This window comes from Orycteropus afer, unplaced genomic scaffold, assembly GCF_000298275.1.
Source record: "Orycteropus afer afer isolate SDZICR_OR568_19922 unplaced genomic scaffold, OryAfe1.0 scaffold00059, whole genome shotgun sequence".
In the NCBI taxonomy this organism is placed as follows: domain Eukaryota; kingdom Metazoa; phylum Chordata; class Mammalia; order Tubulidentata; family Orycteropodidae; genus Orycteropus; species Orycteropus afer.
Genome location: NW_006921646.1, coordinates 9,284,798 through 9,300,068, shown reverse-complemented (window position 1 = coordinate 9,300,068; position 15,271 = coordinate 9,284,798). Strand labels below are relative to the sequence as shown.

Here is a 15,271-nt window from a genome sequence, read left to right as displayed (position 1 = left end):
GGAAGCTATTTGAGGATCCCATCTGCTGACTCCAGTATGGTCTTTACAAGACTTGTCTCTTCCCTATCGCCACCCCAGAGAGACTCATCCCTTCTTCCTTCTATTGTTATTTTATTATGCAGTAAAAGGCGTATATTGTTAAGATCAGGCGTAGGTGGGGGTGGGTTGTGTGGGGAATGAATCCCTTGGCTCCTAGTGGGCTCTGCTGGCTGAAAAGTATCCCTTGTTGAATGTCTTTCATGCATCTGGGTCATCTTTCTGAGTCTCCTGCAAACCCATTCCTGGGCCCACCCAACCCTAGAGTGTGCAGGGCAGATGTGGAGACAGGACTGAGCTGTGCCCGTTTGCTTCTGATTGGAAAGGGCGGGATGTCTCTGTGTGCCTCACCATCCAGACATTTTTCATGGTGCTATTTTTATCAACAGTAATCATTAAATTGGTATCACATGCGCTGGTCCAGTTTCTCACCCTGAGGCTGGGTGATGGTTCTCCAGGTTTTTTCCAGGCAAGAGGAACGTGGTATGCTACCCATATGAATGCATCTTTGAACCCCGGGCCTCATGAGGGACCTCAGGAACCCCACAGCATGCTCCTGTGGCAGAAAGAGCAAGGCTTATTATCATTCCTGGTTCTTTCTTGACCTGATCCATGTAACAGATGTATGTTGAGAGCACGTTCTAGATTAAAAAAAAAAAAAAAAAAAAAAAATTATCTCTATCCCCTGAGAAACTTGCATACCACCAGAAGGGATTGTCATGTGAAGTTGCAGTGTCTACTAGGAAATGTATATTATAGATGTACTGATAAAGAATATTGTGGAGGGAGGATTTGTTCTGTCTGGACCCTTAGAAAAAGCTTCATGGATGTGGTCACTTTAGTCAGGGCTTCAAGGATAAGTAGAATTAACTGGATGAAAGCATAGGAGAAGGCTTCCCAGGCAGAAGGAACCAACGATAAAGGCATAAAAGATGACTCCATAGATTCATCCCAAACCCAACTGTGAATTCATTGAGGGGTTTCCCAGACCCATACCTGCACTGACCCCTGTCCTGGGAGGTTGTGAAGAAGAGGTCCTGGTGCAGGACTGCCAACCTGGTTCTTCAGAGGGTCCTGACCAGAGAGCCATTTATAAGCATACCAGACTCTGGGTTTCAGAATTTGAACCTTGAGAAGGTCCCAGAAGTGAGGGTTGGCCTATAGTGGCAATGGTGGCAGAAAATGTTGAAGTTAGATATAAACTGGAGACCTCTGCCATGGTCTGCTCATAGTCTTGTGATTGAGAACCTAACTCCTGAATAAGAACCAAGGCTCCTCACTAGCCACAGGAAACAAGGGTGAATCTATATGGAGACTAAGCACCAAATTTTTAGATTCTAAATCTTTCAGTTCAGATTATACTTCTTTTAACTAAAGGCCTGGCAGTGGAGGGTGAAATTTTACAGAAAACCAAGATGGGGCATGGCAGGAAAACTGGAAGAAATGTGGCAGTGGATGGTAGCAAAAAGTGCATTTGCAGATGTCCTCAGCACTCCTGGGCTTGGCGCACTGGTTTTCATTTCCTCTGGCCAGACATTCCAAACCCCACCCCCAACAAGTCACATGGATCTGCAGGCACAGCCTTGCAGGGTACCACGAGTGTTGCTGGAAAGGCCTCCCAACGGGTTGACAGCCAGCTGGAAGAGCCTGGGGCCACCTGTCTGGTCAGGAGCTTCTCTGCTGTGGGCCTCTTGGAGCCAGGGCTGGCTCTGTGGTCTGACTAAAGTGACAATGAAATTAACAGGATCCTGATGCTGTGATGAGGCCATTTTGCTGTGTCTCCACACAGGGATGAGAGAAGAAATGTCATTTGGACGCCAGGAAGCTTTTGAAATCTTCAAGAGGGACCACGCTGACAGCATTACCATTGAAGACAACAAACAGACTCTGAAACAGAGGTAAGTGGCTCTGAGAGCAGCGAGTCCTCCAAGGTTTAGCTAGGCCAGCCTAGAGGAAATTCGCTACTCTGTTCTTCGTAATCTCCCCAACATAATTTTTCAAAGACAGACCAGACATTTATACAGTTTCACATTTAATTGTGTTCAGCCTGGTACGATTCTCTTTCTTATGTTTAAACCTTGTACTCCCAGTTCTACCAGGCTAAGCAACTTTTTTAGGCCAAGACCCAACACTGACAGCATTACTTTTATACACAATTCTCACATCATCCGTTAATTCTCATCAGCCTGCAACTCTGTTGCTATCTTATGGTTCCAAAGGCAGGGGGTAAAAATCTATGAACCTAATTATATTCCTAGAGTTCCTGGCCCTCCAGCTGATCTGGAGAGCATTCTTGCATTTCTTAATCAAAGGAAGCATATACACATCCTGTGACTCAGAGGCCTTTGGTACGTTCTCCAGGCCAAAATCAGAGCAGGCAGGATTATCCACTGGCATGATCTCAAGTAAGGCCCCTTTAGAAAAAACTTAAATGTATAACATTTTTTTCCACTAACCTAAAAATTAAGGAGCTCTGGTAGCATAATGGCTAAGTCACTTGCCTGCTAACCAGACGGCTGGCGGTTCAAACCCACCAGCCACTCCTCGGAAGGAAGGTTGGGCAATCCTACTTCCGTAGTGATACTGCCTCGAAAACCCAAGGAGGGGTCGCTATGAGTCGGGGCCGACTCGATGGCACATAACAACAACAACAACAACAACCTAAAAATTGAATGTATATCCTCAACTGTAGCAAACAGAAAGGGGGCCAGATGAATGCCTCTAGAGCTCAGAAAAAAAAGAATTCTAGACTATGAATTCTCATGTGTCATATATGACCCTGAATCTTAGCACACAGTAAATTTTCAAGAACTAGTCATTGAATTAAAGTAAAATCCAAATCCAGGAGTCATATGATCATAAATTGCAATTCAAGGAAGTCAAAGATGTGAACAAGTACTCTCAGGAAAACATATGGAAGTGCAAAGGCACTGCCAATGCCTCTTACATGGTGGGTGGGGTGTTAGTGAAGGGCTGGTGTGTGCACAATCCTCTGCTTGTCACCCCTTGCTGGGTAGAGGGGAGAAGGAGGGGCAAATGGCAGGAAGGAGAAGGGGGGAGGGAGTGGCATGTGGGTGCATGTAGTATAGTGCATTGGCAGTAAAACCATATGCACACCCACCCATCACTCACCCCTCTCATCTGACAGGAATCAGTGACCACATCATACTAGCCAGCCACAACCACCACGTGCTACCTCGTCCACATGGTGAGTGCCACTGCCTGTTCCTGCACCATTAAACCAATGACAGACAGCAGTCAACACCCACCCAACACCCCCTCAGTCACCTCATAGGATCAGCAGAGACCCATGCTCACACACTAGCTGCTACCCTACCCACCCAGAGACAATTCATGAGTGTGCCGTAGCAACCAGAGAAGCATGCCCATCCCACCTGCCCACATAACATCAAAACAAAGCATAACCAAAAACTCAGGACATACTGAACAAACTTACAATTAGTAAATAAATATAATAACACCTTCATGCACTGGAAACAACAAACACTATCCAATCAATTAAAGAAGTGGGACAAGATAACTCCAGAAAGTGAGCAAGAAAACCAGGAAGGCTCCCTAAGGAAGAAATGGTAATGGAACTACCAGATAAGAAATTCAAAAGACTTAAAAATAGGACCCTCCAAGAGATCAAAAAAAGAAATCAAGGAAAACACAGACAAGTTCTAGAAGAATTCAAAGAAAAAAATGACTAAATAGACAATGAGAAACCATACAAAAATAGCAATAGGAAGTTCAGAAGATTAACACTAGGATTTGAGAAATAGATAATTCATTAGAAGGACAAATGAGTAGAATTTAATCAATGAAAGTGAGAATCAGCAAAAAAGAACAAATCCCTTGATACCAAGTTGTCAGAAGATCAGTCATAAAAAATAAGTAAAGAAAAATGAAGAAAGCCTAAGAGTTATGTGGAATATCATCAAGAGGAATAATTTGTACATGATCAGACCCCCCCAAAAAAGCATATCAAAAATTTTCAAAGATTTGCTTGCAGAAAATTTCCGTAACATCATGAAAGATAAGAAGACAGCCATCCAAGAAGTTCGATGAACACCAAATAGGATAGACTGCAAAAGAAAAATCACCAAGACATAATATAATCAAACTTTCCAAAACCAAAGACAAATAATCCTGAGAGCAGATCAGGAAAAACCAAATGGTAACCTACAAAGTGGAACCAAGAAGACTAAACTCTGATTTCTTGGCAGAAACCATTCAGGTAAGAAGGTGAAACGATAATATATATACAACTCTGATAGGAAAACATTGCCAACCAAGAATTATATATCCAGCAAAACTGTCTCTCAAATATGATGGCAAAATTAAGACATTTCTAGATAAACAGAAATTCAAATTTGTAAAAATTAGACCAACCTTAAAAGAAATGCTAAAGAGAATTCTTTGGACAGAGAACCAACAACAGCAGACAACAACCTTATGTTAAGACACATTACAACATCACCCAGAAACCAAGTCAGATAAAGAACTTTCAAAAGTAAAATAAAGCTACAAAACTGAAAATAGGGAACTAGAGATGTCAATCTGTAAACAGCAGCAACTTCAAAACAAAAAGAAGGAATAAATGGTCTAGTTACAGAACTTAGGAACTCTGGTGGCGTAGTGCCTAAGGCATTTGACTGCTAACCAGAAAGCTGGCAGTTCAAACCCACCAGCCACTCCTCAGAAGGAAGATGGAGCAATCTACTTCCATAGTGATACTGCCTAGGACCAAAGGAGAGGTTGCTATGAGTTGGATCCAACTCAACGGCAGTGAGTTTGGTTTCTGGTTTTCTGTTACAGAACTTACTTACAGAGAGGAAGTTAAGGCAGTATCAAATTGTTTTAAACTTAGGAAGAGAAAAATAACTTTCAGGGTGACTACGAAGAAAATTAAACCTTCTCACTAAAATGAAAAAGAAGAAAATCATAAAAACTCAGTAAACATAAAATCATTATCAGTGAAAGGAATAAAATGAAAATCCAAACACAAAATAATTCAGCCCAGAAAAGTATACAGAACAAAGAATCATCAGCACTGTACACACATACACACACACAAACACTCAACAAAATGACAGCAGTAAATTCTCATACCTATTGATGATTGCACTGAATGTTAATGGATTAAATGCATCAGTCAAGAGACAGAATAGCAGAATGGGTAAGAAAACATGACCTTGCTGCCTACAAGAGAGACCCATTCAACACAAAGATAAAAATAAGTTAAAAAGTAAAGGATGGAAAAAATATTTCAAGCAAATGACAACTAAAAAAGAGCAGAAGTGGGAATATTAATCTCTGATAAAATATACTTTAAGGCAAAAACCAGCAAAAGAGACAAGGAAGGACATTATATAATGACCCAAGGATCAATCCAACAAGAGGACATAAACATGATAATGATCTCTACACACTGGTGGTAGAGCCCCAAAATACATAAATCAAACTTTAACAGAATTTTTTTAAAAGAGAAATAGACAACTCCACTATAACAGGAGATTTTAACCAATCACTTTCAATGAAAGATAGAGCAAGTAGAAAGAAACTCAACAAAGATACAGAAGATCTAAACAACACAATCAACTAACTTGATCTCATAAACACTCCACTGAACAGCAGCACAATACACATTCTTTTCTAGTACACATGGATCATTCCCCAGGATAGAATATACATTAGGCCACAAAGCAAGCATCAGTGAATCCAAAGACATTGAAATAATGCAAAGTATCTTTTCAGATCACAACTGCTATAAAATTAGAAATCAACCTGTTACAAAATTAGAAATCAACAGCAGGAAGAACAAGGGGAAAAAATCAAGTACATAGAAACTACTTAAAAACCACTGGGTAATAGAAAAATAAATAAATAAATAAACCAAACTCACTGCCATGGAGTCGAATCCAACTCACAGTGACCCCTCTTTGGGTTTCCAAGGCAGTATCACTACGGAAGTAGATTGCCCAGTCTTCCTTCCGAGGAGTGGCTGGTGGGTTTGAACCACCAGCCTTCTGGTTAGCAGTCAAATAATATCCTAGAATCAAATGAGAATTAAAACACAACATATTAAAATCTTTGGGACACAATAAATGCAATGCTCAGAGGTCAATTTATAGTGATAAATAAACACATCAAAAATGGAGAAAGAGCCAAAACCAACACCTTGACCCTATAACTCCAAAAAGTAGAAGAAGAGCAGCAAAAAAGTCCACAATCTCCAGAAGAAAGGAAATCATAAAGATCAGAGCAGGAAAGAAATGAAACAGAAATCAGAAAAACAATGGAAAGAATTAACTAGACTAGAAGTTGATTCTCTGAAAGGATTAATAAAATCAACAGACTACATAATGCCTAAGGCATTTGACTGCTAACCAGAAGGCTGACTGTTCAAACCCACCAGCCACCCTTCGGAAGGAAAATTGAGCAATCTACTTCTGTGGAGATACCGCTTCGGAAACCCAAGGAGGGGTTGCTACGAGTTGGATCTGACTCGATGTCAACGAGTTTGGTTTTTTAACAAAGGAAAGGAGGGAGAAAATGCAAATCACACAAACCAGACATTAAATGGATGACATTACAACAGAACCAACTGAAATAAAAAGGAAATTGTGAAGAACTGTATTCTAAAAAATTTGAAAATATAGAAACGGAAAATTTTCTAGAAACACACTACCTGCCTAAACTAACAGAGACTGAGGCAGAAAATTTTAACAGACCCATAATAAAAGGAGAAATAGAACAGATTGGAAAAAAAAAACAAAAACTCCCAACAATAAAAAAAGGCCTGGCCAAGATGGCTTCACTGGAGAATTCTACCAAACATTCAGAGAGGAGCTGAAACCAATTCTCCTCAAATATTCTAGAACATAGAAAAGGATGGAATACACCCTGAATTTGTTCTGTAAAGCAGGCATAGCCCTGATACCAAAACCAGACAAAGACACCACTAAAAGAGAAAAATTACAAACCAGTATGCCTCATGAAGATAGATGTAAAAATTCTCAACAAAATCTGAGCCAATAGAATCTAAATCATGTCCAAAAAATAACGCATCATGGTTTCATACCAGGTGTGCATGGATGGTTCAACATTAGAAAGTCAATCAGCATAATCCACCACCTAAATAAAACAAAGGAAAAGAACCACAATATCATATTAGTCAATGCAGAATAGGCATTTGACAAAATCCAACACCCATTCTTGTTTAAAAAAAAAAATTGCTCAATAAAATAGAAATAGAGTGGAAATTCCTCAACATAAGTAAGGGCATATACACAAAACCAACAGCCAACATTATTCTCAAAAGAGAGAGACTGAAAACATTCCCCTTGTGACCAGGAACAAGACAAAGATACCCTTTATCATCACTCCTATTCAATGTTATATTGGGAGTTCTAGAGCAACAAGACAAGAAGGGGGGGGAGGCGGTATCCAAATTGGTAAAGAAGAAGTAAAACCAACCCTATTTGAAGATGATATGATCCTATACATAGAAAATCCTAAAGATTCTACAAGGTATCTGCTGGAACTCATAGAAGGATCAAGCAAAGTAGCAGAGTGCAAGCTCAACATACAAGAATCAGATTAGTCTACATTAAAAAGAGAGAATTCTGAAAAGGAAATCAGGAAAATAATACCGTTTATAAAAAAAAAAAAAAAAAAAAACTAAGTGCCATCAAGTTGATTCTGGCTCATAGCGACCTCCATTAGGTTTCTGAGGCTGTAAATATTTACAGAGGTAGAATACGCCATCTTCCTTCCATGGAGCACCTGGTGAGTTTGAACTGCTGACTGTCTGGTTAGCAGCCAGATGCCTTATCCACTATACCACTAGAGCCCTTTAATACCATTAATAACTACCAAAAAGATTAACTACTTAGGAATAAATCTAGACAGGGATATAAAAGACTTACACAAAGAAAACTGTAAAACATTAGTGAAAGAAACCAAAAGCAACCTATAGAAATGGAAGAACACACCATGTTCATGGATAGGAAGACTTAATGTAATGTAAAAATGTCAAGACCACCAAAGCAATTCATAAATATAAGGCAATCCTGATCCAAATTCCGTCAATATCCTTTAACGAAATAACCATTAATTTTATATGAAAAGGAAAGAGTTCTTGCATAAGCAAAACACTACTGAAGAAGAACAAAGTTGGAGTCCTCACACTTCCTGATCTCAGAACCTACTATATAGCCACAGTAATCAAAACATTCTGTACTGGTTTAATAACAGACACATAGACCAATAAAACAGATTTGAGAGCCCAGAAGTAATCCATCTACTATGGGTAGCTGATCGTCGACAAAAGCCCAAAATCCATTAAATGGAGAAGAGAGATAGTCTCACAGGGAACAGGAAAAAAATAGTCTGGAAAAAGAAAATGGAAAGACAAGCATCATTGAGGGCGTAGCTTAGATTTTTAAGTTTTAAGCAAGGGGTTTTATAGTTGGGTGGAGATTAAAGATCACAGATCACTGTAGGAAGCCAGTGAAGGTCATGAAATGTAGCCACGACCACTACTCTGAGGAGCACGCTAACCTTTCTTAGTCAAAAGAATTATATACAGCCCTGTTATCCAGCAATTCCAGTTCTGAAATTTTCACACAGGTTCATAAGGGGACATATATTAGGATGTTTGTGGCCACTGTTTGTGGCCTAAGAGAGTTGGAAAAATTCTGGGCATTCATCATCGGCGAGGTAGATAGAATATTAGGCACACGCTACCTGGAGTAGGAGGCAGCAGATAGGAGCAATGGATTAGATGTATACATACCAACCAGGAGGAATCTTAACAGCATAACACTGAGTAAGAGCACAGAATTAATGTAAATTATAAATATGTGCACACAAAACAACCAAATTTTTAGAAATATATCAAAACAAAAAGATATACTTTAACACAAAGGAAAGGCTATATCTATGTGGGGAAAAAGAATAAGGAGCAGGACATGGTATAAAAATGAATGAACAAAGCAAACAAAAGAGTAGTGGAGCTTATATATGTATATGTAAAGAGATTTATCTCAAGGAAATGGCTTACACAGTTGTAGAGGTTGACAAGTGCCAAGTCTATGGGTCAAACGTCAGGCTGGAGGCTTCTCCTCACTCACATAATTTCAGGGGCTGAAGTCCAAGATGGCGAGCTGCTGGCTCAGGGGCTGCAGAGGCTAACAAATTCAAAATTGGTAGGTAAGATGGCCAGATGCTAGCACACAAGCTGCATAAGCTAACAAATCCCAAGACCACCAAGAAATATGGCAGGCTGTTGGCTCAAATCCAAAGAACCAGAGGTCAGATGATAACTAGCCAGAGCAGGATCCAGATCAAGCAAAAAGCCAGAGAGCTTTGCCAGGATATCCATATATATCGGAAGTAGGCCACACCCCTGAGGAAACTCCCTTTCAACTGATTGGCTGCTCATAGTAGATCTCATCATGGAGGTGACTATATTGTATCAAATCTCATTACGGGGGATGACTACATCATAACTGCTGAAAATCATGGCCCAGCCAAGTGGACACACAACTTTATGTCATGAATCTAGTGAAAACTGAGGGCTCTCTGCCTGGAAAAATGGACATACGCTTATCTACACATGTTTTAGAATACAAATCTGGGGGTTCTCAAAACTTCTAACGTTTATCCACATTGTAAGCCATGTATTTCTCATATAGTTTCATTGGCATAAGACTATCTGAAGATAAGTATGTCAAACTAGATGACAGCTGCCTCATCCAATAGAGGCTTCCAAAAAAATTCTCAGCTGTATTTATTCCTGAGGCTTCTTAGCTTAAACCAGCAATTCATAACTCTGGCTTCATATTAAAATTACCTATGGAGCTTTTTAGGAGCTCTGGTGGCGTAGTGCCTAAGACATTTAACTGCTAACCAGAAGGCTGCCAGCTCAAACCCACCGGCCACTCCTCAGAAGGAAGGTTGGGCAATCTACTTCCATAGTGATACCTACCGCCTCAGAAACCCAAGAAGGGGTCGCTATGAGTTTGTGGGTTTTTTTTTTTTTTTTTTTTACGGAGCTTTTTAAAACTACAAAAGCACAGGTGCCCACCCCACATAGTCTAATTCAGTTGGGCTGATGTGGGGCTGCACATTGAGAGCTGACTCTCACATGCATCCAGGGTTGAGAACCACTGGCTTAGACAGTGTCCAGAGACCTTCAGATCCAGGACCTTTGGGGTAGGGTTCCCAAAACTCTACAGGTTAAACAATTTACCAGGTGATTCTTTTTGCACACGAAAGTCTAAGAACAACTGGCTTAAGGAGAATATCAAACTTCATCTTTCTTATGCTAGAATTGGCATGTTTCCTGGTTCTGGTTTGTAACCTTGGATTTAGGTTTGTTTCCAATGGGGGATGAGTTGGGGGGATGCAGGGAAGAGGATGCTATGGTCTTTCCAAGCCTCCTAATATAGAGCTCACTTAACTCCAGTACAGTAGAATTCAGACAACCCATGTGACAAATGCATTTTGGGGTTTAAACATATCTAAGTTTTGAGTTTAAACGTATCTATCACACAGGATAGGTTCGCAGTACTCATGATCCCATCTTCCTTGTAGCCATAGTGCAAGGGAATTAATGGAACTCACACAAAGCTTTCTTCTGAAAAGAGGTTTTCTCAGCAGTAAATCAGTCTTTTTCAATCAAATGAAAAGTCAGGCGACCAGCCCACATATTTTAAAAATTTCTACATCTGTTTAATGTTACTGTAATACCAATCCTTAAAGGAAAATTGGGAACAGGGGAGTGTAATGCAGAACCTACCCCATTTCAGGGTTGAAGCTTTTGTTTGCATTCATAGAGATTATTCAGTTATTAAATGCTACATGTTCATAATTGCAAATGACTCTGCAGACCAGTGTTCCTACAGCACACAACAAAATGAAGGCCCCACAGATGCTCACTGGGTGACTTCTACATCATCTTTATTTTAAGAAGTGTTCTTCTAGTAACCCTGATTCCTCCCACACGTTTGTACTGTTTCCTTCCAGTGACCAGGAGCACCCAGGAGGACCATCTGTGGGAGGGCTGGCCAGTTCTAGGAATACAGAAACGGACCAGAGAGTTTTACTAAACCTCACCTTTTTAATAGTCCTCTGCAACCAGAGTTTGCTGGTCTGACCTCCCATTTTATTCCCCTCATGTCTAGCACCTCTGCCATCTGATGGCTCTGGTGTTGTGACATCATGTTGACAAAATGCTATGAAAAAGAGACTTGGAGCTAATTGCCCCTGGTGCTTGAACTTTGGGCGAGTTTGGCCTCTTGAGCCCATAGCAAGTAGATTCTGAGCCCAAATATAGGGGTTTTGGGTAATCTGGGATCCCTTCTACTTCCCTTCAACCCCTCCAGGAGTAGAGAATGGATTTAGAGTTGCAGGAGGACATCACTGGCTCAAGCTTTCCATGCTACTTATTAGAAGAATTTTTCTTCCCCATTCGACCCTCACTCTTTGCTGCTCTCACAGGGAATCTCTAGAATCTCTAAATTATGGCCCCCAGTCTGGAGGAAAGTCATACTGCCTGTCTGTGACAACAGAAACAAAGTGTTGGCACATGAGTGGGATGTTTGCCCTTTGCTAAACTAGAGCATGTGAGCCAATTCTTAAGCCGATTTTTTCAGTAGGGGACAATTACCATTCAAAATCACTACATTTTTCAAGCATGATTCATCCTTATAGGATCTAATAATATAAAGAGAGGCTGGAAACCCATGTTCGGGTACCACATGGCTGACTTTCTTTTGTGGTAGATGTTTCATACAAGCTGAATCCTTTCAGCAGAGAGTCCCATTATATAACAAAAGAAGTAAATGGGGAGATTAACTGCGATTGGAACTAAAGGCATTGATAATGAGAACTAAGCCAAGAAAAGGACCCCTTCACTCAGCTGAATCCTTCAGACATAGAGCAGCAAACTCAAACCAAGAGGAAAATTGGACTGAGGGTGGAAAGAAATCTCATGGCACCATCTGGAAATATATATGTACACGACAAATAGGAGTTTCCTGATTCCTATTAACTTCAATTTTAACCTTTATTTTATTGTTTGTATTTATATCTTGTCTCCTGAACTAGAATTTTAAACTCTGAGAACAAGAGATTAGATTAGGATCTTCTCTGCCTCCCCACAGATTTTAAAACAGTGTTGGTCACAAAAAGAGAATGTAAAAAAAAAAAAAAAAAACTTTTTTTCACCTGAGAATGACAATTAGAAATTGACTTTTGAGGAATCTTAGCAGCCAAGAAAACTACTTGATAATTTGCATGTAAGGAGGATCCAACCAGTTGTCTGTTCTTTTCTGACTCATGGCGACCTCATGTGGTCTAGAGGAGAACTCTTACTCCATAAGGTTTCCAGTGGCTGATTTTTCACAAGTAGATCACCAGGCCTTTTTTCCAGGGCTCCTCTGAGTAGACTCAAACCTCCAGCCTTTCAGTTAGCAGCCAAGCATGTTAACCATTTGGGCCATCCAGGGATTCCTTAAGGAGGATTTCTCAGGTTAAAAAGGAGGAACTAGCCTGAAGGCAGGTAGCAGGAATGCAGGAAAAGTAAGTAAGCAGTAGTTGAAGTGATCAGGGAGAGGATGGCAGTGATCTGCTATAAGGCAGCCAGTGTAGGTATGAAGCTAAGTAGAATAATATGACAGATATTGAGGACATAGAATGGATGAGACTCCAAGATGAAGGGAAAGGACTAATGGAGAGAGGGGTGAAGGATGGTGTGTGGGTTCCTGGCATGAGTACATGGGTGAGTGATGCGCTCTTGCCCTGAAATGAGGAAAAACTGAAGAGGGAGAGGTTTCAGGCAGGTGATCAATTCTGCTATGGATGCAATGAATTTTAATCATCTGCAGCCCAACAAAATATTTTTTTCAGTCACCATCAAGTTGTCTCTGACTCATGGGAACCATGTGTGTCAGAGAAGAACTGCGCTCCATAGGGTTTTCAGTGACTGCTTTTTCGGAAGTAGATTGCCACGCCATTCTTCTGAGGTGTCCCTGGGTGGACTCGAACCCTCAACCTTTCAGTTAGCAGTTGCATATGTGGATCAGGAAATAAAGTGAGTCTGCAATGGAGATGTGAGAGGTGTCAGGAGAGACAGCTAATGATGGCTCTGGAATGAATGGATTCCTACAGAAAGTGAGTAAAGTGAGAGGCCAAGGACAAAACCCTGAGGATTGCCAGCACATAAGGAAGAAGCTGCAGAAGAGCCTGCAGAGGAGGCTGAAAAGGAGCAGCCAGAGAGATTGGGGGAAAATAAGAGAGACAGGTGACATGGAAAACATTCCCCCAGGGACCAGCAATGTCTCATGCACAATAGGTGCTGCTGGTGGGGGGAAGGCCGTATGTCACGGACAGCCAGGCTTGTGCAAGAACCACCAGGGCACTACATTTCTTCTCCCCTTCCAAACTCAGGCCTTGCCCCAAGGTGGAGATTTTTCTGTGCAAGGGAACAAAGCAGCATGCAGGCTTCCATACAGGACTTGCACGCAGCAATGCTGCACTTCCCAAAATGAGCCATACAGAGACTCCCTAGAAAAATACTTGGCCCCAGTAGTAAGAGCTCATAGGTGGTCCTCACTGAAGCATGGAACCTTTTCCTGCACCCCACCCTCAAGGTGCAGCTTCTGTCAACATAGATCATGCCTCCTCCACCTCAGGGAGCAGCATGCCCAGGGGTGCACCAGGCCCTCGGGAAAGTTAGCATAGGTTCAACTACCTTGGATGTAGGTTGGCTCTTTGAGCTATCTCATTGATGAGGGGAGTCAGAAAGTTTTCCCTGGCAGAGTCCAGGTCAGCAGAACGTGGGGTGGGACTTGGGAAAGAGGAAACAATGGAGAGAATGGGGATTAAGGGGACTTGGGCTGAGGAGGTATGAAGATACAGGATGGGCAAGAAAGGACACGGCAAAACCGGTGGGCTCACCTTCTTCCTCTCCTCTTTATTAGCCTCCTCTTTCCCTTCTCATCTCTCCAAGCTCTTTACACTTTTCCTTTCCTTTGTTCTCCCTCAGGGCTGGGCTTCTTCTCCTCAAGAGTTTGCCTTGACAACCAAGGATCAGGAACACATGTGGGTGGAGTGGCCTGGAGTGGTGACAACTTGCAGAGTGAAGGGAAAATAGGCTCATGAAGACAGGAAAGCCCTCAGACCACACCTCTGCAGCGGGAAAGCCCTTTTTAGCTCTGTGCTGGGTGGCAGAGGAGACTGGAGCAGCTCCTGGCTTCCCTCACCGTTCCTGCCAGCCCTGGTGCTGGGCAGCTCTCTGAAGAGGGTTAACCACAGCACTTAGCAGCTCCCTCCACTGGGACTCCCTGGATATGTCTGGGCACCGCCAGGGCTGAGGTCTGCATCCCAGGCCTGCCAAGGCTCCTCTGAGGGGCACTACACTGGAAATTGTCTCTGCCTTCATTATCTTCCCATTTCTGTCTGTTCTCTGATTCCTTCCAACATTGACATGAATTTCAGTGGCTTTGGAGCCTTGCTTTTCCATTTTTCTTATTCCAGAGTGTCAAAGGCTTACAGAACTTTATAGAACAAGTAATAAAGAAGCAGTCATTCATTGAACAGTGATGAGGAGTATTAAATCCTAGGTACTTGAGGACAGGCAGAGCAGTAATCAAACAGTTGTAGTCCTTCCCTTTGTAGAATTTAGAGTATGGAGATAGTCCTTATCCTCTGGATAGCCTGTTCTAAACCTCAGATTATGGCTGCCTAGCAGGCAAAGACCAGTGAAACCAACAGAGCCCAATGCAGTGACTTACACATCACATGAATATTTGTTGAACTGAATTAAATTTGAACCGTGTCAAATGGAACTGCACTTCTCTCCTGGAAGATGATGAGCCCTAACTGAGGAGAGGACATACATAATCTACCATGATCCTGAACACCCTCAGTTACAGATCCAGGGGTGGGGGTCCCAAGAAACCTAACATTGGGAGAAAATTTAGTACTCTTCCCTGGAAATTTCTGTCTGCAGTCACAGGCCAAGCAGACAGATTTGGAAAGTCACAAATAGCAATGACATAATTCACACTTCTTCTCTGTTAAGCACAGAGCAGTCATGGCACTCTGGCCGTTGCTTATGTTGTTTCCCCACCCCACTTCCTCTTACAAAGTCCTGTGTATACATGGATGAAAGAATACGATGTCTGGGCTTTGGTGGGATCCAGGAGTTATGGGGAGTACC

General features: G+C 41.7%; 1 protein-coding gene across 1 annotated transcript in view; it reads left to right on the top strand.

Moving 5' to 3' along the window:
- KIF6 (kinesin family member 6) overlaps positions 1-15,271 on the top strand; it is a 645,852-nt gene that overhangs the window by 459,378 nt on the left and 171,203 nt on the right. The window contains exon 14 of the mRNA XM_007939465.1: positions 1,826-1,934. Within this exon, the coding sequence (XP_007937656.1) occupies positions 1,826-1,934 (109 nt within the window). The remainder of the gene's footprint in view (positions 1-1,825; positions 1,935-15,271) is intronic.